Genomic DNA, 27,665 nt, shown 5'->3' with positions numbered 1-27,665 from the left:
TCTGGAGTACAGCTGGTACAGCCCAGAGGAGTGCTGCCCACGGCTGACAGATCTCTAGTGTGGAATCCCACATGTAAATTTGAAACCCACAGATTAAACTCCAGACATTGTTTATAATAAATTTTACAGAAGGTTTTTATTTGAAGGCTTGCACGAAGTTGTATGTTCTAATGAGAGTACATCCCTTTCTTAAGCATTTCTGCAGGACAGCTAATGTTCTGCTAACCATTACCTGGGAGAGCTTTTGAAGCCATATTCTATTCATGGGGATCCCACATTTCTGTACCTCTAGAGCAGCTCTCTATCACACAGCAGAGCAGCTCCTGAGCTGTGCATTCTCTCTATTAATCCAGTCTGCCTCACATGCTCACTGCAGAAACTTCCTCAGAGTGTGCACCAAGCCTGCTCCTCCACCATGGAACACAGCACAAACCATGACATCAGTGACCGCTTTCTCATTTTTGGTAGAGTATTTGCGTGGGGTAATTTTGGTTTTGCTAACCTGTCAAAACAAGCTTTATTAATCCTTTAATGTAGAGTTTAAAAACCCCCACATTAAGTAAATATTAATATAATGACTGTACTTGTGACAAATGGAGGCAGTGTGGCGGTGCATTAAAGGAGTTATCTCATTTTAACCTGAGTTGAATGTTGCACTGGGAGCACATGCAAAAGCCACAGTTTGGAAACATTTTTGTCACTAATAACACAGAAATATGATGGAAAAACTCAGGTGATTTTTCTTTCAAAGTGTGGGCTGAAATCAGTATCTCGAAATCAGAGAGAATTATGGACTTGTGGAAGCTTTCAGATAGTTCTTTTCAATTTGTTAGAGACCTGCAGCGAGCCACAATCCCTGTTAGCGTCCTGCTTTCATCTCACTGCTTCTCCTGGTCTGAAGCAAGAAAGTTGCTCAGTCCAGTGATATCTGTGAACCCTGACAGGCAAAATCCCACACAGGAATTTACAGACAAGACACATCCTACTGCAAATCTGACAAGCTACTCATGATCCCCTGGCTCAACAAAATCATTTGTGGGCCATCTGCTCATGTGTATCTACATCCACCTTTCCCAGCTGAAGTGATTTGGAAGTCTTCCAATCTTTGTCTGTTGTGACTGTTGTTACAATAGATATAGTAAGAGCATTCTTTCATTCAGCAATTTTTAATTTTGGAAAGTATATGCCAGTGTTTTGACCACAGACCTTTTATTGTCACATATTTTTATTGTTCTGTGACTCACCACTTCAACTGCATTTGCCTGCAGCTTCAAAGAGCTGTTACTAGCACCCCCCTCCCTCTATACATGCTGTTCTTGGCAAAAAAGGAGTTATGTACAGATACAAATTCCTGGATGCTCAAGTGATGGGAGCTGCTCAGTGTCATCTCAGCACAGCCTGTCTGGGACTGCCCAGAGCCCAGCCCTGGCTGTACACACCAATGGATCTGTGTCTACAGGATATAAACACTGTTGATAGCAACTTAAAAAAACACACAACGAAACCTCAAGACTATTTGTGCTTGTTCTGAAATTAATTTTAAAAGCTGTTGCATATAAAAGGAAAAGAAACCCAGTATTACTCTTGTTGTGCCTTGCTTTCATCTTTGAATCCAGGCAAAATCCTGCATGGTAACTGCTGGAGGGAAGAGTTGAAAGGGCATTTCCTTTGACAACCAGCAGAGCTCAGCTACCCCAAGCTAAATAAAGTTCAGGATTTTTTCTGTACGGGCAGCTATTAGGTCTGACATGCACCTCGAAGCGCAGCAGCCACACAAACACAGACATGACATTCCTGTCTGTCCACACCAGCTGGGGTGGTCTGCACACACAGGATTCCTGTCCATCCTCACCGAGAGAGGCTTCCTGCCCAGCACACAGCAACACGTGCACGACAGAGCTGGACAGATGATTCCTGCCCCTCCTCTGCTCCTGTATGCAGGATACAACCAAGGAGAACCACAACAAACCAACACTTCTCTGGGTTTTTTCTTGTTATTCCAGCAGAGGTTGATTTTTCCTATTAAATCTGCATCAAAGCTTAGGTACTAAGCTGGAGAGACTGAAAAAAACATTCAGTTTTTCTACTGTATTTATGCCAAAATTATTCTTACCAAGGAACGAAATTCTCTTATTCTCTATGAAATTCATGGCACACTGTGTGTAGAGGTGTGCCAGTTTGGCCAGATGAATCTCTCTAAGGTGTCTGCATTGCAGTATTCCTGTCTCTGCCTGCTCTCTTCCTAATCTGCTGTCTTTCTGTGATTTACATTATATGATGCCATCACATATGAGTAGAGGCCCACCCAATGGGCACCATAAAGCACTCTATAAAGCGAATAAAAAAAATCTGAGAGGATTCTCTCTGCTACAGGAGCACTGAAAGAAAAAGATCTGTGGAACAAGACGAGAAAAAAGGCAGTCATACCTCTGGTGAGTTTTTCTTAACAATCCTTTTACTGCTAAGTCATTAAACTTAAGATAGGTGATTCCATTTGTTAAAGAGCCCCGACAAAGCAGAGGAAGAAATAGAAAAGAATGAATAGAAGGACAAGAGCAACCTTGACTGATTGATTTGCAATTAGAAGACCCGGAGGAAACAAGGAAGCCTTCATATTTTTAAGCCCTTTTTACATCACAAACTAGCTTTATGGCTGACAATGGAGAAGGAATAGCTGGTTTTGGTAATCAGGAAAGGGGGAAACAGAAAAATCTTTTTGTAATCTGGTAGTGATGAAAAGGTTTAGGAAAATAAGGACTTAGTCTGCACTTCCCAGTCTGTGGGTCCTTCCCACCAAATCTGTGAAGTTTTCATTTTTTAGTGCAGAAGAACCTACATCTTGCATGCCTCCATATGAGATAGAGAAGACACTTGAAACATGATTGAAGATCTGTATATATAAGTAAATGTATTTCCCATTAGGAAAAAAAAAAAAATAAAAAGCAGGGAAAAACTAAAATAAGAAGTTACAGCCCTTAATACTTCCAGAAAGCAAATAAACTCGTGCAGGCTTCCAAGTTTTAAACACCTGTAAGTGTGTGTGTTCTTAAGGATCACTACATTGCTTTTATTATTTTTTCAGCACCAGTACTGTCAGCAGCTGGCAGAGGTTTGGGTTTAGCTGGAATAAAGGAGGTGCAGCCAGGGGTGCATCTGCTGGTGGTTAGGGGATGCAGGACTGGCTTGGTGTCATAAATTATGGTAATGTTTCATGTGCAGATGGAAACAGTGAGAAGAGTGACTTCTGAACTATTAAAAGGATTAAGAGTGGTAGAATGGGGAAACAGAATGTTTAAAGATGTTCAGTTTCCCACCCCAAACAAAAATCCACTGTAAAAACGAGAGATACCTTGGTTGTTCAAATCCTGAGGAAAAACTTGCCTGGAGTCAGCTGTGAGAGCTCCATTTACTCTTTGTTTACTCAGCTACAGGAAATATTTGTATCCACACTAAGACAGACAGGCATTGGTGGTAAACAAACAGAAAGAGAACAAAGGACTGGGTTCTGTGACTGTAAAATTGTACTCAAATAAAGAGAACCAAAGCTCTAATAAAATGGCTACCCCTTAACCAGGGCTTACTCAACATAAAAGATCACTGCTTCCTCCAGGCACCAGTCCTGGGATGAGAGTTTAGCACAAAACTGGGGAGGAGAGCTTTACAGAAGTTGAGAGACTAACACTCACCTATACTATCGATAATCTACGATTCTACAACATGTAATTGTGAAAAGAAATGGGCTGTATAAAAGAGCAGGTACTTACTAAGGAGTAAATGCATCTTTTGTTCTGCACCTGAACATGAGCAGTGATTTTTTAACTTTGGATTCTTCAGAATGTAACACTGTGACTTTGACAGAACTGGGGGCAATCTGCAGCCACCAGCACCCCTCCATTTGCAGGAGCTGTCACAGGTAACTGATGTCTAATTCAGAAATCTGTGTCTCATTCTGACAAACCTGCTACGCTGTCCTATCGATTTCCACAATGTGGGATGTAAATTAATGAAGGAATCTTATCAAGAAACTACTCCTAATTGACAGCATCTTAGATTTCCACCTGCAAGATGAAACCAGTATTTCCCCTGCCTTACCTTGCCTGAGATATGGTGTACTGGACTAGGCTCAATCCAACAGTTTCAGAAAGGGAAATTATTTTCAGAATTTAATGAGCTTAATACAGTGGACGAGAAAAAAAATCTCTAGACTGAGATATTTCAGTGCATAAGCTCAAAAATACCTGAGATCATCAACAGTTCACTGTTTACTGAAGCTGAAGTTCATTCCATGCAGTTAAGACTAAATATTTTCCATTATCAATTTTTAAGATGGTGGGGATTAAAATTCTCTTTTGCAGACTGTGCATTTCTCTCTTTAAAAAAAGAGCAGTGATTCATTATGTTACTCCCAAAATAACACAGCAAAATCACAAATATGCTATATATTCTATCTTATCGATCATTAATTTTCATGACATATTCTGGGTGTACAGTTCTTTCCATCAGTCCTTCTTCCTTCAAGTAAAGAACACGTCACTAACACATGAAGTCATACAACTGTTAATCTGTGATCTACCTGAAACCTTCTACATATTTAATTTATGAACCCCACCATCAGTCACCTCATATCTCTGACTTCTCTGACTTCACCTTCTCCTTACACGTTTTTGGAACGCACCTTGAATCATCTATCACCTCACCACTTACAGAAATTAAAAATTTAATTAATTTCTATATTAACTTAATTAATTTAATTAATTTAATTAATTTTCCCACAAATTAAAACCAATACTAAAGCTGGAAAAATGCCTTTCAGCTTTCTGCCACTATGTTTTAAATGATTATCAATGTGTGAACTGGTTTTTATATAAGGTAGTTGGTAATGTCACAGGTTCATTGGGCTTTCCATCCAAAGACAAGTAACCACTAATAAGGTTTAACTTTATGGCTTTAGAGTGAAACCATTCGGTGTGTTGCATGCTCTCTGAGGAATAATATCAATAAATACAGGAAGAGATAAGCACAAGTTACCAAGTTAGCACATTTTGAATGCAGATTTGATAAGGGGACACGTGTGTCTCCTAGACAATTGTCACTGTCAGGTAAAACAGCCCAGATGAACAGGAATCATCCAGCACAGAAAAACCTGCATCCATCAAAGAAATACCTGTAAGATGTTTACACACCCATCCTCACCAAGTTCCAGCAAGTAACTTGAAATATTCTTGAATCTGAAATTTTGGTGTGAAATTTCTGTTTCTTCACCAAAAAAAAATAAAAAAAATCTATTTGTGGATTTATCTCATCAAGACTTTTTATGTGTTTAAGTGGAATTCTCCCTGTCACCAGCACTTCAGAGTTCCCCAAACAATGGGTCTAAATGACACAATTTAAAGGTAATCATAAACTCACTGCATTTTCTGGTCATCCTTCAGACATCATCAATTCAAATACCAAGAGTGATGCCAAACCAGCCCAGCCACAAGGACCCATGGCTGGAAAGTCTCAAATATTTTGCCCCTGAGGCACATCCTGCCACTGGCCAACAACCAGGAGCAGTTGTGCACGGGTTCCTCCCAGCCACCCCACAAACCAGGGAAGATCAGCAAAGGAAGATGCACCCATAACTGCATTCCTTGGATGAACAACCATGGCAATCCTGAGCTGTTCTAAACCACATTCTGACGTTTTTCATCTATCTCATGGCTCATCAGCTAAGACAAACATTGTCAGGAACTATGTCCAACATAATATGTGTAGCAAAGAGACAAAGAATTCCACAAATACTCTGTTGAATGTTTGTATCACAGAGAGCTGTTGTGATACATTCTCTTTATTTCACTGAAAACCCCTGTGTATCAGAGCAGTGGTTTGGGCACAGTAACTACAGGAAACCACCAATGGTAAAACTGTGATGTCAAATGCTGTGACTGTTCTTACACTGCACCAATGTCCAGCAGCACTTCCCACAGCCCAAGGAATGATTCTTCTCCAGCCCAAACCAGATCTTCTAGTGCAGCCTCCTGACGAAGCCCAAGCCCAGCATTCTCCTCTTCCGGAGTGCAACAAGCCTGGTCTGCCAGGGCAGGCCTAACAATCTTTCCTGACATCCAGCACCATCAAGTTGGTCAGGAATGGGACACAGGGTCTCTCAAGTGCTTGTCCAGCAATCCTGATTTTCTAGAGGGACACACTGCTTAAATAACTTCTTACAGGAGCTCATAAACCTTGAATGAGAGCTAGTGTATATGTGGCATTAAATGCTGCTGGCAATGAGCCAATTAATTTAAATTATTTGTGTGAATTTTTAATCAATTAAAAAGCTGTGAAACTAGAATATGAAAATCTTAACATATGAAATAAAGGGAGGAATATTTCTAATGGAATGAAACAGGTTTTTGAAATCTGAGTTCAAACTTGGGAAATATTAGTCCTTACAGTATTTTTAAAAATACAAATGTCTAGAAGGAAAGGGTACCAAGTACTGTATTGTCACCTGAGTTCCACAACACCTCTATAAATCTTCAAGCCCTCTCTCCCAGTGAGGCAAAGCACCTTCCTCTTCAGCAAACCTGCACAGCTCCGCCCCACACGCTGCAGGCTGTGGCACGGCTGCAGGCACAGACACAGCAGCCAGGGCTGCTGGCAGCAGCTCCAGCGGGCACAGCACAGGCACTCCCAGCCCTGCCCTGGCACCGTGCAGCCACTGCCAGCGCTGCCCTGAGCACACACTTGCATTTGGTCATGCAAAAGGCAAAGGGTGAAGGCAAGGGAGGAGGGAGAGGGGAAGGAGCGTAAGTAATTCCAGGGAAAGGTGAAATGTGCCCCACAAAAGACTGCTGACACTGCACTGAGTGCTGTTACTGTGCTAATAGATGATTAAAAGTGATGGGAAAAAGGTCTGGAGCACATGGCAGGGAGAAGGTGCTTTCTTTTCATCTGTGAGTGCTCCAGGGCACGACAAAGCCCTGCTTTCTGTGCCTGTGTCAGGGCGCTGGGCTCTGCTCCTGGCAGAGACCTCCCCCTGACAGAAACAATTACTGAGGAGCAGAGCCTGGCCAGAGCAGCAGTGTGTGATTGATCATCTGGGTGCATTACAGGCCTTCGACTAAAGGCACGGTGCTTCAGTTTGACAGCTGGCACTGCTTGATGAGAGCCAATTAGTGGATATGTATTCACTTCAGCCAGAAGTTTCTCGTGTTTCCAGTCCAACAGCTTCCTGAACAGGAAGTGTACAGAGCGATTTCCCCCACTTCTGCTCTCATCTGTGCCAGCTACACTGCCAGCACAGCTAAGAATATACCGTAAGAAGTACATGGTTTGGCACCTTTGTGTATTGAAGCCAGTAATTGAAAAGCTGCAGTGACCCTCCAGGCCCTGGAGTACAAGAACCTGATAAAAGGTGACTTTATCTTACTCTACAGCCCATGCAGGGGATAGGCGAGGCTGAGACTGCGCTGCGCAGGTAACAAGTCCACTGCAAGTGACCACAGTCCTTGGAATGCTTCACTATTCCTTGAAAAATGTCTGGCAAAGTACATTAATCTGTTTGTTCCTGCTTCAAACTGGTGAACCTGGCATTCAGAGAACTCAGAGTACCTTCTGCTCTGCCCAGCTCATGAAGAAACCTCTGACACGGCACCTTCGAACTCCTCTGCTGTTCTGAACTTTCTTACCACCTTTACATCTATTTGCACTCCTGCCAGTACACGGGTACTGCGGTAGAGTGATCAATAAACAAAGATGGATCCAAGTGCCCTGCATCTCATTACTCATTTCAAATATTACCTTTTCTTCCTCAGCTATAAAGAAGTCACCACCACCACACTCAGACAACTTAAATTCATATTCCTAGAGCTCCTAAGTTCCCTTCTAACCGTGCTTTGAGAGATGCCTCCCCTCACTGAACTCCAGACTGCTGGGACCTTTCAGAGAACAACAGGGGTTCTGTCACAAAACAGCCCCACATTCAGCCATTGCCTGCAGGGACTGGATCCATGCCACCTGAAGAGGAAATTCTCTTGCTAACAGGGTGATCACTCTCATCAGACATGGCTGCAAACCAGGGCAGCTAAGGTAAAGCAAAGCCTAACTGCACGCCCTCACAATCTGCATTATTTCATCGGGCAGGGTGGTAACTACAAGTGCCAGAAGTGTGGTCATGCTGATACAGCTCCACAGCAGCAAGAGGAAAACATTTGCCTGTCAGTCTCCTTTGACCTGTTTTACATTCCCTTGTTATAAACAGAAATGACTCCAGCCAGTGGAACGTCAGTTTGGAAAAGTTCACAGCAGAGGAGTGTCAGGTGTCAGTGTGCAGGGTTTCCAGGGAAACAAATAACAGTGGAAAAATATAATTTTGGGGGTGAGAAGCTCCTCTGGAATCTACAATTCTTTCCTTTTTCTCAAGATCCCATGAACCACATTTACTTGGGAAACCAGTCTTTGCAGTAACTTGGCCTCATAAAGAAAGCCAGTCAGAATCTTACAGGGAAGAGGCACAAAGTGGCACAGAAAAACCAGCTTTGGTACTTGCTTGCTTAGATGAAATGTATATTCAATATTGCATAAATACTATTATTACCAGTCAATTCTAAGTTATTTGACCATAGCCAAACAATTCCTCTCCATCTGTGGAATGATAAATAGAGCCCCTCAGAGTCACGCTGGCCCACAGAGGAAGGGACAATCTTGGAGAGGATATAGAAGCAGAAGGGAACAACAGGTATTAAAGCTTCCTCTGGATGCCAAGGCTGACTACAAAACCCACACTTACAATAGCATGGGGCTTCTTATCTGCCTTTATTAAAACAGAACGAAGCTCTTTTTGAGTGAACAGCAAAACTCTCTATGGCAAGAACACGACAGGTAGTAAATATTTTTTTTTCTATGCCCCTAAAAGGAAGAAATAGTAATGAGCTTAAATTGCAGTAGGAGACATTATATATAATGATAAGGACAGATAAGGTATAAAAAAGACTTCCCAGGAATGAAGATCTCCTTCACTTAAAGTCTTTAAGAACAGATTACAGGTCTAAGTGGATGAATCAACTCAGCTGCAGAGAGCTCTCTCCTGAGGCCACAATATTCACTATTTCTCATTAACATGTGCATGACAAAAGAAAATATATGTTTATGAAATACATGGAGAAAGCTCAAGCTGGGTGGTTCTCTGAGCATGCTGAAGCATAGAATGAAAACTCAACATGTTCTTAAAAGACTGAGGAACTGATCTGAAAATAACTTTTACTTAGGCATAGGCAGCATAATAAAACATACGTAATATTAATCAAATGAAAATGTTGAGATCCTGTCATCAGTAACAGAGTCAAGCTACTTCCTGGTAACTTCTGCTATAATAATTATGAAACATTATATAATAATACAAGTGAATATGGCTGTTTACAAACAATTAATTTGAATAACACTCCAAGCTGTCAGAGAACCTGCTTACACAACCACAGCTCGCTGCTCTTGCGCCAGCCCGGCCCCTCCAGCGCAGCAGCCTCTGTGAGCTCCCCCCGGAGACACCGTGCCCTGGGAGGAAGAAATTGGGACCACATTTGCTGGTGACCCTCGCCCTGCAATGGCCCTGCCTGTCTGATGACAGAGGAAATCCCTCATCCAAACTGACAACCAATATGAAACAGGCAGCTGCATTTACTGGAGAGCCTGCTCAATGCCGAGCGCCTCGTTAGGAAATGGGCTCTTATACTGGGCACATTCCTGCCATTCAGAGCCTAGAAACTCTAAATTAAAACAACACTGATGCCCAACATTGATATCCTCTTTCCAAAATGCTTCTCTTCATCCAAACTGTAATGCACATACTTAGAGAAATTAAAGGCCCGAAATGTCTTTGGCAGGACTCCCTCCCTCTCTGGTGCAGGAGCGCCCTGCCCGTGTGAGCCACCAGGAAGGTGACAGAGCTGGGAAAGGAGAGAGCACGAGGAATGACAGCAGAGCCCTCCAGACTCTGGATACCTTTCCCTTGATGAACCTATGTGCCTTCACTGATATTTTTAAATAAATAAAAGCCACAGGAAATCGTTGGAACAGGTTTTTGTTTTGTGAGTGTTGTACCTTTCCACACTCTGAGAAAGGCCAATGGTGACCAGCACAAGCACGGAGAAGGCACGATCCAAACCCCATTCTACAGGCTTGGATCCACTCCACTCACTGCAGCACAGCCAGGACTCTGCTGTCCCCCAGGCTGTGCCAGCAGCCCTCCCCAGCCCCGTGGGTGCAGCAGTGTGGCAGCACAGCACGCACAGCTCTCCCCACGGAGCCCTTCCCTACTGCCCAGCGTTTCTGTGTGTCCCACACGGCACACGGCAGCCTCTGACTCAGCGTGTCTGACCACCAGCCAAAAGAGCTCTTCCCACCACAAAGCCAAGCACTTCCCAGCAATGGCATGGACTGAAACACCAAACACTTACCAGGGAGCTCAGCAGCCCTCAAACACCAACAACTGGGGTCAGGATCCCAGCTCTGAATCTGAAGGGCTGAATAAACTTTTTGGGTTCCACAATTGCTTTTCAAAGACTTCCAGAATCTCTTGATTTGTGGCATCACTTGCCTTCCCTGAACAGCTGTGTTCAATACATCTGTGAGTCTGAAAGGTTTTCCATTCACAATTTCTACTGCACATTTAAGAATTCCAGCTAAACTTCTCAGAAGTTCCTGAGAGGGGACACGGTTCTGTGGAGCTGGCAAACAGATGGACCCTTGTTCTCAAGATACAGAAAAGGGTCCATGCAGAGAAGGCTTAAACTGAGGAAGCAGCAGAGTTGTTTTGTTGGAAAATATGAGGCTGGTGACCTGGAACAACTGAAGAGGAGTACAAGGGCCAAGTACACAGAATATTTGCAAAGTATGTAGAAAAATGAGATTCCCCTTGACTACACCAGTAATGAGGATCCTGTAAAATCTCACAGCCATCTCTTCTGACCCATCTCCTATTTCTGGAGCTGTCAAAGTTGGTGTGATTTGAATATATTCAGAAAAAGTACATACCAAAACTACTGGCACCGAAAAAAAATAAATGGAGTTTTAGATTCTCTGCAACTCATAGAGGTGGTGAGTAATCCTGCCTGTAATAAGCAATGAGGAGTTTTTCTACCAATGTGTTGAAAGCTGCACACAAAAAAAATGAATACAAGATGACACATCCTTAAAACACAGGATAGAATTTAGGAGGGATGTGTCCAATCTTTGTTTGGTCACATAAATATTTCTCACGTATGGTTTAAATATAGTTTAGATTGTTTATATGTAAACATTTATTCTTCCTTGGGGATTGTGGATGTACTGAAGAATACCTGTGATTTTATACTTATACTACACATAGAACTTTTATTTATACTACTCATAGCACAGATGTGTTGAGGAGATTACTTTCTGCTTCCTTCGCTATTTTTAAGATTAAAATCTTAAATAATCTTAAACAGTGACAAGTCTTTATAGCTGATGGCAGTTTTGGAACCAGAATCTTCAAAGGCATTTCAACAGTCCAATGAATTATTTGAAAAAGGACTATTGCTCCAACCTCAGTTCATAACTGGTCTCACTACATAGCAAGAACAATTTCAAATTAATCTCCTTTGCAATTTTCGTTTATTTGGGAGATTAGGTATCCCACACATACACAGAAAAGCACTTAGAACTGGCATCCTTAAGGGAAGTGGCCATGTCTTTTTAGGAATAGTTTATGATACTGTAAGGCTGACCAGCACTGAAAGATAACAAAAGGCACCTCAGCAATGTTTTAAAAAATTATTCATATGAAACCTAAGTCATTACAGATAAGCACAACGTTAATATGTTAATTAAGTATACACAAATTTTCAGCAGAAAAACCTCACCACAAAATACTACAGATTGCTCCAGTTATCACAAAAGATAATCAGAACGAAACTGGGAAGGGCAGGGGCCATGAAAGCACCTGAATTGAAGCTTAGGACAACAAGAACTAAGAAGAAGTGTTAATTTCTCTTGGAATGAGCAGTACCATAAATTACAGCTGCCATCAACAACTGCACAAACAAAACAAGTACTTGATGTTGCTGTGAGCATTCTGACTCCTGGTTTAGCAGATCACCTGGCTGACCAGTGACAGCAATGACAACTGTTGCTCAGAAGTAAATAATACAAGACTCCAATCTAAACTTCTTGCTCATTCTGAAGCTAAAACCCCTCAAAAGTACTGTTCTTAATTAAACCATAAATAATTATCTTAGACAACATGGCCAATATCCTGCTTGTGTTTGCTAAGGAAGAAGCACAGAAACTCCTTACCACAACGCCCTGGTTTTGTCTTACGTTCTCTGACAGCAACAGAAATCACCTGGCTGACAGATGAAATGCTGCACATAAAACTTTCTGAAGATGGAGATGGTGGCACTGAAGAAGTTGATGCTGGATTGGCAGCAGCATTTGTGCTATTATGAGGAATGTGGCAAGGGAATAATTCAGAAAAACCCACCAGAAGTGCTGAAGTGAAAAATCTACACAGATGTTTTCAGGTCCTAAATCTCTTATTGCCAGGGATGCCTTTTGCTTCCTCTGTGTTTTACTGGCAATGTACTTTTCACATTGCATTCAGTACTGAAACATAATATTAAATGCTTGAACAGAAACACATTTTTCTAATTGTTATGCCAACACAGAAAGATCTCAGAAATGGGAGAGGCCAGAAATAGGAAGGGATCAATCTCTCACAAGCACAAAACCTCCCAGAGTCTGTTCAGAAGCTGGCACATGGTGCCCCTGCTGCAATCAGAAACCACAGCAGCGACCGTGTGGTGCAACGTTCACATTTGAGCTCTACAGCTAGGAGAAGTTTCTTCCAAACAGGCTTCTTCCCCAGCAAGGCAAATACAAACCCCCAAGAGAAGTAGCACTGCTTTTCCCTGAATCTGTGGCTATTTGTGCCTGTAGAGGACAATAACCCATGTCCTCTTCATTCCCAACTTCCTTTACCTCCTAGCACACATTTACTGCTCAGGCAGTGACAAAATGAAACCTCCCTCACTGCTGAGTCCAGCAGCTAGTTTGAAATTGTTATTTATGCACTTTCAGTCCTAACATACGACAGGGTTGTACATTATTAGTTCCATAAATCAAGGTAATAAACCCACACCAGATTATTAACTGGATTTTCCTAGCCCTGCTGGACCCACCTGCTGCTTGAGCTGTTGCACAAGACGGTCTTTCTCTCGTTTCAGTGCAGCCACTTCATCCTGAGTCTTCTTCTTAGAGGATGAGAGCTCTAGCAGAGCAATATTGGCATCTTTTTCACTAATGGCAGCAAGAAGGGCTTCTTGTCTGGAAAAAACCCAAACAAATTACATTATTATCCCGCAAAACTTAAAATCCTCTTCAAAGATTTGAACATACCATCAATGCTGTACCAGTGTGCAACTGAAAAGCAGTAATAAATATTTTTGTCTGGGCTACATGTCTGTTGGTGGAACAGTCAAGACCCACACACCTCCCTCAAAACAACTGTGCTGATACCAAATTGCAGTTTACAGGGTAAAAAAACCACATTATGTTCTTCTTCTGCATTCACCTTCTCAGTTTTTAATAAGTACCATTCATTACTACTTTGGCTGAACATTTCCCCATACTCTTTCCCTGTAGCAGAAAGCTCTTACATATAGAATTCAGAAACATTTTATACATATTGAGAAGAAAGGAGACAAAAGATCATCACCCTAACTGTAAAACAGCAGTTCTCAAAGGAAGCCAAAGGATTGGTTATGTTAGGAAAAGCAACATTTTCTGTCCTTCAGCCTTAATTCCCATCTTTAGCTGGTGATGTGCCACAGGATTTCAAATAAAACCTTGGCCTTACTGCCCGGTAGTGTTGGCCTGTCTCACCTCTCATCACCTTGTAAAGGAATGAAATGAGGTCCTGAACGTGTGGTGGTGTGAAAGATGGCATCATGCAGGAGTGATGATCAAAGACAAACCAAATGCTTCACATTTCTTATCTACACTTCATCTAAAAATAAAGTTGCAAATGCATTTAAAGTTTTGCTGCAGCACTCAATACCAACAAGTTTATTGTCAGGATCCCAACTGAAGCCAGTGTCTGAGAAATGTGAAAAATCCTGGTTTTCATATTTCAAGAGGAAAAGGTGCACATTTCAACAGACAGAACTGTTCACCATCTGACAGGACAGTGGACTTCCACAAGGGACTTTCTGTGGGTGGAATTCCTCCCTGGGTTTACACAGGTGTTCCTTGTACAGTCCAAGAGAGTTAGCTTGCTCTAAATGAACTACCAGCATATCAAAAATCTCTCAGATCCAGAGTACTTGGATCCTGCCTAGATCATATCTAGAAAAACATTATTGCTTCCCTTTCAAAGTGTAATACCATAAAGTAAAGCACATTTTTTTAGATACTTTGGGATAATCATAAAGTATTCTAAAAACATTTGTGCTATGAAGAAATACAAATACTCTGGTGACTTAATGGAGGCAAAGAGTAGAAGAAAGGAGAAGGTGCACATCAGAGTCCCAGATGTAGTGTCAAGATTGTAGGTGTGGGAACGATGGATAATGGGCATGTGATTATTGCCATTTTGTTTCTGCTGCTTTTGCTTTATGGAAAAGTATCCAGTTTTGGATGTCTGCCTGAAACATGAAAAATACCAACAGGGTGAAGTGACAGAACATGATCCATGACCTCTGCTTTTTTCCAGCTATCGGTATCCTGGGAAAGACAGGCTGGCTTGGAGCTCTGGTCATTCTCACTTTCTTTAGAGTAATCTGTTTTGATTATAAAGAAACACTTATTCTTTTAATAGTAAGCCCACAATCCTCGCTGATGATTCAGGAGCAGAGCCAAGAATATCTCCGTAACTCTATCTATGGAGCCATTAGTGTGGTATGGAAATTGGAGGTGCCTCAAATAGCATGTAAGCCATATACCTTCTGCAATCAAATCCTTTGTTGCCCATCTCTGCTTCAGTGAAAACCCCAAGGCCAGGAAAATGAGATATGGATAGAAGCCCATTATTTCTTTTTTCACTGAAATATCTCTGCCACCATGTCTTAGAAAAGAACTTCCTACTGGCCAAAACCTCAGTGCTGTGCTGTGAGATGAGGGTGCTGCGCAAGAAGCGGGGTGAAAGCCATTGTGGCTTTCTCACTGTTTTCTGCAACTGAAACAAGTGAAGTTTGAACAAAAGTGAGAAAAATACCCTGTGATAAGTGCATTGTAGCTGCATTTTCCACTTTAGCAAGAGAAACATAAACTGCTCCTTGTGGGAGAAGTGCAGGTGTCACTGCCAGCTCTGCTCAAGGAAATATTCTCCTGTTTCATGAACTGGTTCCTCATGGTGAGGGCATCAATCACAGCAGAGGTGCCACTCGTACAGGACCTCTTTTGGTTCTCTGATTTTTGTCCACTGCATTCACCCCAGGCCTACAGAAATGCCACTAAAAGCTTTTAATGCTTTCCTATCAGGGACATTTGTCAGACTGACACTGGTGAATCACCATCACATCAAGAACTGTATTACCTGCACATGAATTAAACCCTTCCCATGCTGTGACAGTAACAGAGGGAACTCGCAGGCACAGAGATCTGGATACAGCAGTGCAGTGCTATGAGAGCTGGACAGACAGGCAACAGCTCCGAACACAAAAGCACTGGGACATGGCATTCAGTAATTCTGTGAGTTTAACAGAATAACGGGGTTTGGGGGGTCACACTCAATGAACTCTTCAAACGTAATTAGGAGTACAGCACATAAACCACTGATCCAATGGGCCCGATGCCCTGGCTCCAACATCACCCTGTGTCTACCACTGCAGCTGCAGTTCTGAACTCCAATTCCTTCCTACTGCTGTTTCTGCTGGTTACACAACTTCTTCAGAAAATTAAGAAACTCTGACTTGCAGCACATCACAGCGAACAGACAGTCCTTGCAGAGCTCTGGGTATCAGGATTTGGTTCTTAAAAGTAACCTTGAAAAAAGCAATTATGGCAGGGAATGACATTTCATGATGCTAACAGACGAGTAACTCACTTAATATGCAAGCTGCCAAATTCTGCACTGGCTGTAATTCTGCAGCATTTAAGATGTAGCTTGAAGTATCCCAAAGTGAGCAAACTTTTATCCAAAAGAAACAGTAGCTACCTCTTACTGCAAGAGAGTGGGAAAAAAATTTAACTTGGCAATAGGTACTACCTGCTTTTTTTAATTACAGCTGGGAATAATCAAACCTCAGGCTGCAAATTAATTTCCAAAGCACAGCCTTAAACCTTCAGTCAAAAGGGATAACTCCTTCCATTCCAGCACTTGTTTCCTGAATCAGACCTCACCTTTGCCTGCCTGGCTGGCACATCAGCAGCCTTTCTAATCTCTGCTCTATGCTCTTGCAGCTACCAACAGAAATTGTCAAGTCAAGCAAACTTAATGAGATGAAAACGAGAGTTTTTTGCCATCAGCAAATTGAAGCTTTCTGAATGTACACCTTCCCACTAGTCTCTTCAATGTCATTGCATACATGTGACCACAATGGAAAAACAAGGTAAAAATACAAATTCTTGGTGAACACAGTTGTGTGTGGTCACAAAAGGGATGTCCCTTTAATTGTCCATTATAAGAACAGTGTGATAATAATCAACGTGAATTCCATGACACAGGAAGCATTACCTCTTGTGCTGGCCTCCCTTAAAAAGAAGATACTGGTGATATATTTAGACTTTTCTACACACATTTTCTCGAACATCCCACTTGTCTGGAATCACAGAACTCCTTGCTAGGATCAATAAGCAATGCTTTTAAAAGTCCTTTCCCTCAACATGTCTGATAAAGTCACAAGTAGTCCTATAGATATTTTATATTACTTTCCCATCAATGTTTTAGCCCTTCTTGTACTTAAGCTTTCCACCTTAATTTTATCACTTTGGCACCAGAGGTAAAAATTGGCAATTCCTAGTCCTGCTCTCTTCTCAGCTCTGAGCACTCAGAATTGCAGTGCAGCCTTAGACTGTGTCTGCCAGCAGATCCAGAAAAAAATCTAACACTTTCCTAGAGAACTTTCAAACCCATTCCCAATTTCCTGAACTCTTTTTATTGATGAGTACCTCAGTGCAAGCCTGGCTGCTGCATACCACAGCTGCCAAACTGACAGCCCATGAGCCTTAGCTAGGTGCCTGTGACAGGAGGTTCCCAGGATGCACATTTTAGAGGGAACATTCAATCCTGCCACCCCATGTCATGGGGGATCTGCCCCTAGGAAGGGTAGAATCATTTTTAAAGACAGCTTTCCTTGCTCTAGCAGCCCTCAGTGCAGAATGTGATGAGACACAGCAGTACTCACGAGGCTCCCGAGCTCCCCAGAGCTGGCTTTTCTGAGAAGAAATCCTGAAACGGGCGCAGTTTCCTCCTCTGCAGTTCAGCAGCAGAGCAGGCAGAGCACAAACTCCTTTCTCATCCAGGAACAGCGCCCACCAGAACACATCCACCAGATTTGGAAAACTGGTCGTGCAAGAAAGACGGCTCCGATTTCTCTCCGTGGGACATGGTCAGGTACAGGTTGAGCTTTAGCCTAGCGTGTGGTTTCACAACCAGCTCGAGCTGACCCAGGACAGGCTCGTGTGGCAGGAGCTGGTTCTGCCCTCCCATTTCCAGGTTCTGCCCCTCCCTGGTGCCGCAGCACTGGCTGTGCATCCCTGCAGCCTGAGGAGCCAGTTCAAACCCTGGCTGAACACCAGGAGCCCAGAGCCCACCACGGGTTCCTCATCCCTGGGGAGCTGCAGCTCCTCCTGACGCTGTGACAGTGTCAAACCCTTCGCTGCCACAGCCAGCACTGCCAAAGAATGGAAAATGAATCATGGAACTCACACTGATTATAACATATCAAACAACCACAATTACTACACCAAAAACGATTGTCTTGATGGCTTTGTGAATCTGGCCTGGGCTGAAAAGACAGTAGAAAGAAATTTCAGCTTTATCAGTCAAACTTTGACAGCAATACTGCAGTCTTACTGTGGCTTCTGATCACGTGAAAACTTCTAGTCATGATTTATAACGCAGTTGTTTTAAGAAAATTATCCAGTCTTTATACTCAAATCACACAGACAGGGCATCTACCTCCTTGCTGAATGATTACAATGTTATTTCTGGTTAGTTCCAATTCCCTTTTGGATACAGATACACAGCTTTGTAACTTTCTTAACCTTTTCTCCTTTTGTTTGGGTTGCAAAGATCTTGTAGTTTCCGACTTTTGATTTAAACAAATGTCCTGCTGGCTCTACATGAACCTCCTGTGTTCTTCTGCCTAATTTACTTGCTACCTAGTAGTGTCCTTTTCTCAGTCTATCACTTTTTTAGAATAGAGTTTTTTTATTTGAATATAGGTTCTATCAATTTGTGATCACTACAGCTGAAGTCAGTTTTGGTGATGATTTGCCCTCTAGTGAGGGCACAATCCTGAAGTCCCACACCCATTACAGATTGGTGATCTAGTCATTATCACATTAACAAGTCTGGCAGCTTCCCTGATTTGTATCCAACAAATAAATCTATCCTACAAAACCACATTTCTCCATTGTTACTTATATTTAACAGAACATTACACCTAAAATCCACAGCAGGATACCATCCACTCTCTTTGTGTAACTTTTATGATCCTTAAATTACTCAAAGCAATGCTGTAATTTATACTCTTATTTTCTCAAAACCTCCAGTATAATTAATATACAACACCATTACTTTCATTTTTAGCTTTCCTGAACAAGTTGTACCCACACTCCAGCTCTGAATATTAGTCTATTGCTCACTAGTTGCTGTTATCCCTGTGCCATCCAGATGTTCCATACCAGATGTGTAGAGCTACTTCATTTTGTTATTCTTGTACAAACACCTAACACTCTGCCACAGGTACCACCTCAACAGATTTCTTGTCAGAGCTCAGGATTGCTTTCATTCTTTATTGTCTGACTGGCACAACCTGGATGTGCCTCCCCTAACTTCCTACTCCTTCTTCTCTGAGGGTCCTTTTGTACATTTGTTCAAGCTTCTCTTCCAGAACCACTTTGTCTGATTTCTAAAAAGAAGTATTTTCTTCCAAGTCAGCCCTTTTTCTGTTAGTTCTGCAGAGGATGTATTTGGGCTCGGGTGGCAGTAACAACAGCAGCACTAATGCTGATCTCTGTTCCATCCCAGTCCTAACTGTACCTGTACTTCAGTCTTCTCTGGCTGCTGCTGCCCCCCAGGAAAGGGATTCCAAAAGGAGCACAAGAAATGCCAAGTGTCTGGCTAAGGACAGGAATAGCAGCATTGGGGAAAAAGAGGCTGGAAGCAGTTTCATTAAACACTGAGGCATCACCTTGCCTCCTGCTCCTGGTAGCTCCAATGACTGCTGCTTAAACAGTGCCAAAAGAAAGTGTTTCTAAGCAAGCCGGAGTTGTTGAAAGGGTTGAGGACAGAAATGGAGCAGGTGTCAGGGGCCATGGATAAAAATTGGATATATTTAGTTCTGTGATTGCAGCAGAAGGGGCCTAAGAGGTTTCATTTAATTTCCTTTTTCAGATCCGGGTCTAAAGCAGGTGTAGCTACTTGCAGCCCCTGAGTGCAGAAGCTTTGTTTGAAGGGGCACTATGGCATTTTCTGATGAGTTCTGAAGATAACTTTCCAGATGCTTGAAGCAACTGGCATCCTACAGTACCTAGGGAACATCCCACCACCTTCCTTTCTGTTTTTAGCTCTATCCAGTGCCTGCTCTTCACAAGGTGAAACCAGAGCTGCAGGCAGTAAAAAGCTCAAGGGACTGTGCATGTGTGCTCTGCTCGGGTAAGCCTGATCCAAACCATGCAAACAGACCTTGGACAAGCCTTTATCAGATCCCTGCTAAGCACAGGAATGATCCACTCCTATCCAAAGCCTTTTTCATGGACAGACCTAAAGGGTTTTACTGAAATAAAGAGAAGCTCAACCATCTCAGAGTAAGCAGTTACTGCCTGATCTGTAATGAGACACAAGGTAGGTGAAGCTAAAGCAACACACAGAAAGTGAGAGCAGGTCATTCATACGTGAGGAAATTGGAAAAAACTCAATTTAGCACATTCTAGCAACCAACACCTTTTCAAGGTAACAAACCTGAAACTGTGTTTATGCTGTGGTTTAAACAAAGATCCCACCCAAACTGCCTTATTGAAGGAACACGGTCACAGATAAATTTACACAGATGTAACTCTCAGCATCGTGGAAAAAGTAATAAATCTCCAGTTTTGAGGCTATGAAATAGAAGAAACAGAATTAAGCCAGCTTGTATCACACAAGAAACTGGCTCTCATGAAAACCTGCCTATTCTACAGATAAATGGAAGTTCCCCTACCTCCTTCTAAGTAACATCTTGCTTATTTTGGTAAAGTTGACCTTTAATTGGTTGTACAACTTTTAAGAATTATCATTTGGTATCTACTTACTAATTAAGATATGTGGCAAGGTTAATTTCTTGCAAAAAAATTCTTGCTGAATTTTAAGATGTTTAAATTTTATCTACTATATGTATAAAAAAAAAAGTGAATAAAAAACAAAGGGGCAGAAAATAACTGCAAGGCAGGGTGAACATGTGTGTCATGGACAACTTTTAATCCTGAAACTATTCCTAAGAAATTTTGGATGTCAATAAAAATTCAGAGCATTTTCTGAGGAGTACAGACTAATGAATTTACAGGAAAATATCAGGATGCTCCATGCAGAAAAAATATTTGAAAACCTGAAAGACCAGCACCAAAGGAAAATGCTAGATTTTAAAACTAAAAACCGCCAAATGCAAAGCATGCAAAGAAAGAGCGTCAATTGGAACAGAAACACGGCTTAGAGGAGCTGAGAGTCACAGCTACTCTTCACGCCTGTCATTTGTGATTCCCCCAAAAGAACATTTAACTACCCCCATAAATGCAAACGCTACCATTTCCTAAAGAGCACATCTGGTAACATCTGTAAAACAGTGACATTCTCAGCTGAAAACAGTCAGGTCTCTTTCTCTTTGTTGTTTATTGTCAGCTGAAAGGAAAAAGGGGATTACCAAAATCGTGCACGTTTCAGTGTGCCTCATTTCTGCTAGGAGCACCATGACTGCACTGAGATTTGTCATTTTTCACACGGGAACTAGGAAGGGAACACCTGAGCAGCAGGAGGATTCCCCAGCAGACGCCCGGCAGAGTGGGCAAGGCCAGTGGAAGTGTCAGGCCGGAGCAGAGCTCCTCTCTGGGTTTAGGGCAGCCTCCCAGTGAAGCCCATCTGCTGGGAAGGGGAGGCTGGGCAGACCATGCACTGCTCACATTTTTGCCATTCCTGCTGCGGTACCGCGTGAATAAATCACAGGGCTGAGGTCAGAACAGCCAGCCCATAAAGTGATTCATGGGCCCAGCAGCACATTCCCCCAGGACTATGTACTTTATTACAGTAAACCTCAGAACAAGATACAATTTCCTGTCTCAAGGAGCAGCCTTTAAATCAGGACACCTGGACAGGCCTGCAGCGCTTACAGAACAATGGGGCTGAGCCTCTCCTGGCTGCCCTGCTGCCCTCACCACACACCTCCAGAGAGCCTCCTCCTGCTGCACCTCGCTGTGGGGACACCGATGTGCAGGCAGCACTGAGATCATCCCACTCCTCAGCCCCAGTCCCCGCCCAAGAAATAAATACTCCGCACATGTTGTTTTTTCACTCTATTTTAGCTTTTATGTCTCTTCTGCACCGCAAGATTTGACTTAAAGAGTTAAGGCAACAGAGGAATTGAAAGGGAAATCATTGATTTCTCTGTTTGCAGGCAGACTCTGCACTGGAAGGGTTTTTTTCTTCTTTGCAAGCTGAAGAATCTGACATGCAATAATTTAGGTTGTAATATGGATGTTCTCACCGTGATCAAGTGCTGTGATCTGAGTTTTGGGTTTGGAATCTGGAAGCAAACTGAGGTGATGACAGAGATGATGGTATTGTTAGACCCCTGAGAAATCTCCCTCCCAGCTAAGAGTAATGCTGCTCTTACACCACAGGTTACGTTTCCAGGGGAAAGAAAAGAGAACTCCTTTTAAGCCACGAAACAGAGCAGTGGGTATTTTCCAGCCTCAGCATGCTGTGGAGCTTTGCTCCAAGCACACACAGCCTGCAGGCTGTGGAGGAGCAGCTGCCACGGCTGCCTGAACTCCAGCTGTCCCTCAGGGAGGGGTGAGGCTTGTCAGGCTGCACTTCTGCTCTCCTTGGAAGCAACAGGACACCTCCAATGGCAATTCCCATGTCCACAGAACAGGACAGAAGGAAAACTTGCTTTGTCTCCTTCAGATCCATAATGGGATCCAAAACCAGAGGTAACCTTGGGTATTTTTTTTTCAGTGTGAATCATTCACCGTAAGGAAAAGGGAAGGGAAGCTTCCCTTCAAGCATTTAAAGGCAAGATTTTCCTGATGACAGTAAGCCATTCTGTACAACCACTGCAAACACTGGAAAAATCCTGGTAATTTTTACTCTTCAAAGTTCTTTTGGATCTTAGAACTACATCCATAACAAGGTAACATGTCCCTGGGAAGCTGCTTCATGGAAAACAGACACCTGAAAGATGTTCAGAGGACAAAAACATAAGAAATAGTGACAGAGCAGAGGAAGTTTTGGGAAAATTTAGATGAGAATTCATCAAACACTGTAAGTTAAGAATGCTATTGAATCAGTCAAACTAAAAAATAACAAGGTAAGGAAAGAGGAGATGGGAAGGATTGATAAAACAGATGTAAGCAGCAATAAACCCATCTGATTTATTCAAGACTGAACCTCTTGAAGCTATTTGTTTCACAATTACTTTTCCTACAAGTGAAAACAGTCACGTGGAAAATAACTTCTTCCACCTGATTATTTTATTTGGTTTTATGCTACTTAAAGGACCTCCTTGGCTTCTGTGGATTGTTTCAGAGCTTTACAGTAGGCAGAATTAAGGCTTATTGATTTTATCCAGTCTGGTTTCCTGCACAGAATAAATATTTACATCATACCCAGTTGCTCCGGTCATTTATTCTGAGGGCCTTAGGAAAAGGACATCCACTTGGGACTGAAAGCCACGAGGAACTGGCTGCTGTCCTTTGAGTTTGTCCCAGTGGTTAATGATTTCCACTGTCACAGTGTTATGTCTTTCTATTTCCAACCCTTCTGTTCTCAGTTTCTGGATAATGATCCTTGTTTTGACTGTCTCTGCTTGAATGAAGTGTTTTAATATCACTATTATTTGATTTTCTAGATGTTAGGACTATACAGAGTCTTGTGACAACTGTATCAACTATCCTATAGAACAGAACTAAAATCTTCACTCTATTCATACTCTCTAATCCTATTTTTATGCAGCCAAAGTCCTCCTGCTGCCAAGATCACACTTTTTTCCAAAACATGGCCAGATCTTCTCCAAGTCACTCCTTTCCAAGCAGTGCAAGTAGACCTCATATTGTTCTGATCTATGTGCTCCATGTTCACATGCTCTTTGTGTAAATGAGCTTGCATTAAAAGCAGTTCAAATGCCCTTCATGTCTGCACCTCCATTAGGGAACACCGCCCCATTTTCTGTATCACCTGCACTGTCAGACCTGCTTCAACCCACTGATCAAACCAGCAGCAGCACCAAGCCCAGCACAAAACCCGTGCGGCTCAGCAAGGAACGGCACTGCTCAGTTTGCCCTGTAATGGAAATGCTGTAATTTACTGTAACAAAGCACAAACTCTGAGCACTCTGTCCATACAGCACCAGCACGGAACACTGAGGGACTCCTCCCAAGGGCACGCTCTGATAGCACGAGGGCTGCTGCACGAGGGCTGCTGCACGAGGGCTGCTGCACGAGGGCTGCTGCACGGGGGCTGCTGCACGGGGGCTGCTGCACGGGGGCTGCTGCACGGGGGCTGCTGCACGAGGGCTGCTGCACGGGGGCTGCTGCACGGGGGCTGCTGCACGGGGGCTGCTGCACGAGGGCTGCTGCACGAGGGCTGCTGCACGGGGGCTGCTGCACGGGGGCTGCTGCACGAGGGCTGCTGCACGAGCGCTGCTGCACGGGGGCTGCTGCACGGGGGCTGCTGCACGAGGGCTGCTGCACGAGGGCTGCTGCACGAGGGCTGCTGCACGAGGGCTGCTGCCTCCACGCTGCTGCAGGATGGGATTAGATCAGGCACTGGGAGGGAGTTCCTCACTGTGAGGGTGGGCAGGCCCTGGCACAGGGTGCCCGGAGCAGCTGTGGGTGCCCATCCCTGGCAGTGCCCAGGGCCAGCCTGGAGGGCACCAGGATGGAGCCTGCTCTAGTGGAAGGTTTGGAACTGGATGATCCTTAAGGTCCCTTCCACCCAAATGGTTCTGTGATTCTCTGATAATGTTGGGAATTGGTCTTCTACAGAAGATTAATGATACTTAATGCAAAAAATTACTTACATTAAACAAGGTTGGGGTTTTTTAACCAGACTTCAGAGATAATCAAGGAAGCATATTGCATTTTTTGGACATTACACATCTTCCACAAAGTAATTTGACTGGTATTAATTAAAAGCCTATTCTTTATGTTATCAGAATATTTTACCAGCTTATTCATCACTCTGCTCATGAATTGTAACAGTTAATCAATTCATGGCACGTTAGCCACGTTCTGCCTGTTATTCTGCAACACTTCCAGGACTTCAGCATTTCCATAACTTCTAGAATTTCACCAGAATTCCAGTATTTATTAAACTTTCAAGGAGCCAAAATTCCCTTTAGCCAACTTCTCTAGTGTTCTTAGATACCAAAACCAGTGGTATGCTACCCTCAACACATGTGTAACTTCTTCAGCAGTTTCTTATGTTGGAAAGAGAAATACGGAATGCCACAATGCCTCTCCAAGAAGAGAGACAAAAACATTTCTGTTCAAGTCCTATGTGACCCAAATTAATAATAAAGGATGTTACAAACCAGCAAAGTAACATTTTAGGCATACTGCAAATACCCCAAGTGGCCTAATAAACTGAAAAAAAATCTTTCTTGATTTTGTTTTTTTCTGTAATTCTAATTATGCTTGCTATTTTACTATCAACAGAAAACAGCATTTTTTAATAATTGAACAGGGTTTCTTGAATGCTGGCATTAAGAAAAAAACAGAGGTCTTTCATCACTATAGCAAATACAAATGGTTTCCTCTCTGAAACCAAAGACAAAATTACCACTGACTTCATATAGTAAAAGCTCTATTAAGGGACCAGACTCTTACTTCCTTCCAAATGGCTTCAAATATTCAATGAAAGTTCCCAAAAAACTTTCAGCATTTCATCTATCTACTTCAAAAGACACATAAAATCATACTTAATAAAAAGCTCCGCATATTTTAATGTTGCAAAGTGAAATTTGCAGGCACTGAGAAACGTAATTTTAGTTTTACATTCTTGTGGGGATGCTTTATGCTGTCTCGGTCTCCTGGTAAATGAACGTATACAGGTTTGGCCAAAGGACTTGTCTTTCATTTAATCTTCAAGACCTTATTTCCATGAGATAGTAACACATTTGGGGACTATGGCAGGGCAGCACCTTCAGTTGCTCAGCAAAATCATCTTCAGATAGAACAGAGATTAGCACTGGCAGATCCCTAAGGATTTTCTGGCTAATCATTTGCAGCAAAGTGCTTAACTGTGACACAGAATGGCTTCAAGGCTGCAGTGAAAAAGCAAGTTTTGATTTTTAGGTTTTGTCTAGAATGTGTCATCACCAATCCCAGTTCAACAAACCTGACAGCTAACATTCTATTATTAACATGATTTCCCTGCAGAACAAGGTAAGGAAGCAAGAGGAAATGCAAGCTGGATTTTTTTCCTCACAGATCTTGGTTTTTTACTTACTGGTGTGATAGGAACAGGGGAAAGATGAAGGTGACTAAGTAGAATAAATGTAGAAATAAGAAGCATCTCTGTCCTATATAGGCAGTATCCTATATAACCTTGTATTTAAAGGTAACTTTATCACAACTGTGTCCACCAAGAGATCCCTTTGCGGTCTCTCGACCTGAGAGCTCGTCTGTGCAGCGTGCCAGGGATGCCATGAAAAGCAGAGGGAAGTGCCAAACTCTGGCTGCTCCGGGTGATGTTCTTTGGCCACAGCAAACACCAAGAGCCCTTTTTTCCTGCCCTGGGAACAAGCCCAGCCTATGAGGCCTTACCTGGGGCGCGGCGAGCACAGCCCAGCAGGGGCCTGGCAGGGATTAACACCTCTGCCCTTGATGTGGCTGCAGGGCTGCGGCGGTGCTGCGTCCCTGCTGCGTCCCTGCTGCAGCTCCTGTGTGTGCAGGAGGGGACAGCCCTCGCCTGCCACCGCGGGCCAGGCTCAGCACGGCTCACGCAGTAACACCCGCTGGCACAGACACCTCCTCACACAAAACACACTCATTCACGGTTCGGTCTCGTACACCTCGCTGCGAAAGGTTTTGAAGTAGTTAATTTAAAAATAGAGCAGGAGAGTCAGCTCCAGAAGCAGAAATAAAGTACACACACTAAATATAACCTGTTCCAGCCTACAGAAAACACTTCTGAGAGCAATGGCCGAAGAGACTGGCTGGGAAGAAGAATGTTTAGAACAAGGAGCTATCACACCGTCACAGCTTTACAACGTTCAACTCAATGGCTGTTCTTCATTAACACGGCTGGTCAATATTATTTTGTTTAAATTAGCATTTCACTATTTTTGATGTCTTGAATTAGCTGCCTAGCTGTAGACATTTTCTTTTCCTTTTCCTTTCACTCTTGAAAAGACTGAAAGAATGCTACCTACTGAAGAATTTTTAGTTTCTATTAAACCTTTTCGGAGCAAAAAGTGATGTCGGCATAAACCAAAGCAGCTGGAAGAAATAAAATGGCAGCTGAGAAGAGATCCCAGGCACTCCAAGACAGCCTCAAATGGGTAGCAGAGGATGACTGTGTGACCCCTGACAATGCATTGCTTCCTCAAAAAATGTGATTTATGGCTGATGAGCAATGCAACCAGTATCATACAATGTACCTCCCCAAAGGACACAGACAAAAGCTGTGTTTAGATTAACATACTCTCCTTAATTTTCCACGTACTTGAATCACTCCAAGCCCTCAAATATTCTGCAGTTCTCCAATTATGGAAAAACAAATTAAAATCCAACAGCTTCAAAGGAGTGTGTATGACACACACACCCAGCCATGCATGGGACTTCAAACAAGCACATCTGAATGAGACAGTAACTCTTCCTAAATCCAAATGGCATTTTCTCAGAAAATGTGAGCACTTTTTCAGGTTCAGGAAAAGTAAAGGAGGCCCATCCATGGTACTCAGTGACTCTGGGAGGGGAGGGTGTGGGTAGAAGAGAAGGGGGTTTTCACTGCAATTTGGTTACAAAGCTTGTTTGCACAGGGCTGTGCTGGCCTCATGGTGGCTATTCATGAGAGATCCCCAGAAGAGCTGTAAAGTCTGCCTATAGCCCAGGTGCTATAATTGCTGTCTGTCAAAACAGAGCTGTTTTCTCAGCAAACATTTCAGAATGCCCAATGCTAAGTTGATTAGTTAGTGGGTTTCTGGGGAGGAGTATAAGGATGATGACTGAGACACAGAGCAAAATTGATGACTTGGGGACAAAACGTGGATTTCATTAAAACACCCCAGAGAGCGTTTAATTTCTCAAAG

General features: G+C 42.9%; 1 protein-coding gene across 6 annotated transcripts in view; it reads right to left on the bottom strand.

Moving 5' to 3' along the window:
• Positions 1–27,665, bottom strand: part of ERC1 (ELKS/RAB6-interacting/CAST family member 1) — a 250,634-nt gene that overhangs the window by 36,616 nt on the left and 186,353 nt on the right. For all 6 annotated transcript variants that reach the window (XM_063395072.1, XM_063395071.1, XM_063395073.1 and 3 more), the window contains one exon: positions 13,179–13,323. In XM_063395072.1, the coding sequence (XP_063251142.1) occupies positions 13,179–13,323 (145 nt within the window). The remainder of the gene's footprint in view (positions 1–13,178; positions 13,324–27,665) is intronic.

Source organism: Prinia subflava, chromosome 4 (genome assembly GCF_021018805.1).
Source record: "Prinia subflava isolate CZ2003 ecotype Zambia chromosome 4, Cam_Psub_1.2, whole genome shotgun sequence".
NCBI classification, from domain to species: Eukaryota; Metazoa; Chordata; class Aves; order Passeriformes; family Cisticolidae; genus Prinia; species Prinia subflava.
The sequence above is the reverse complement of the archived record's forward strand: the minus strand, read 5'-3'. Positions and strand labels throughout refer to the sequence as shown.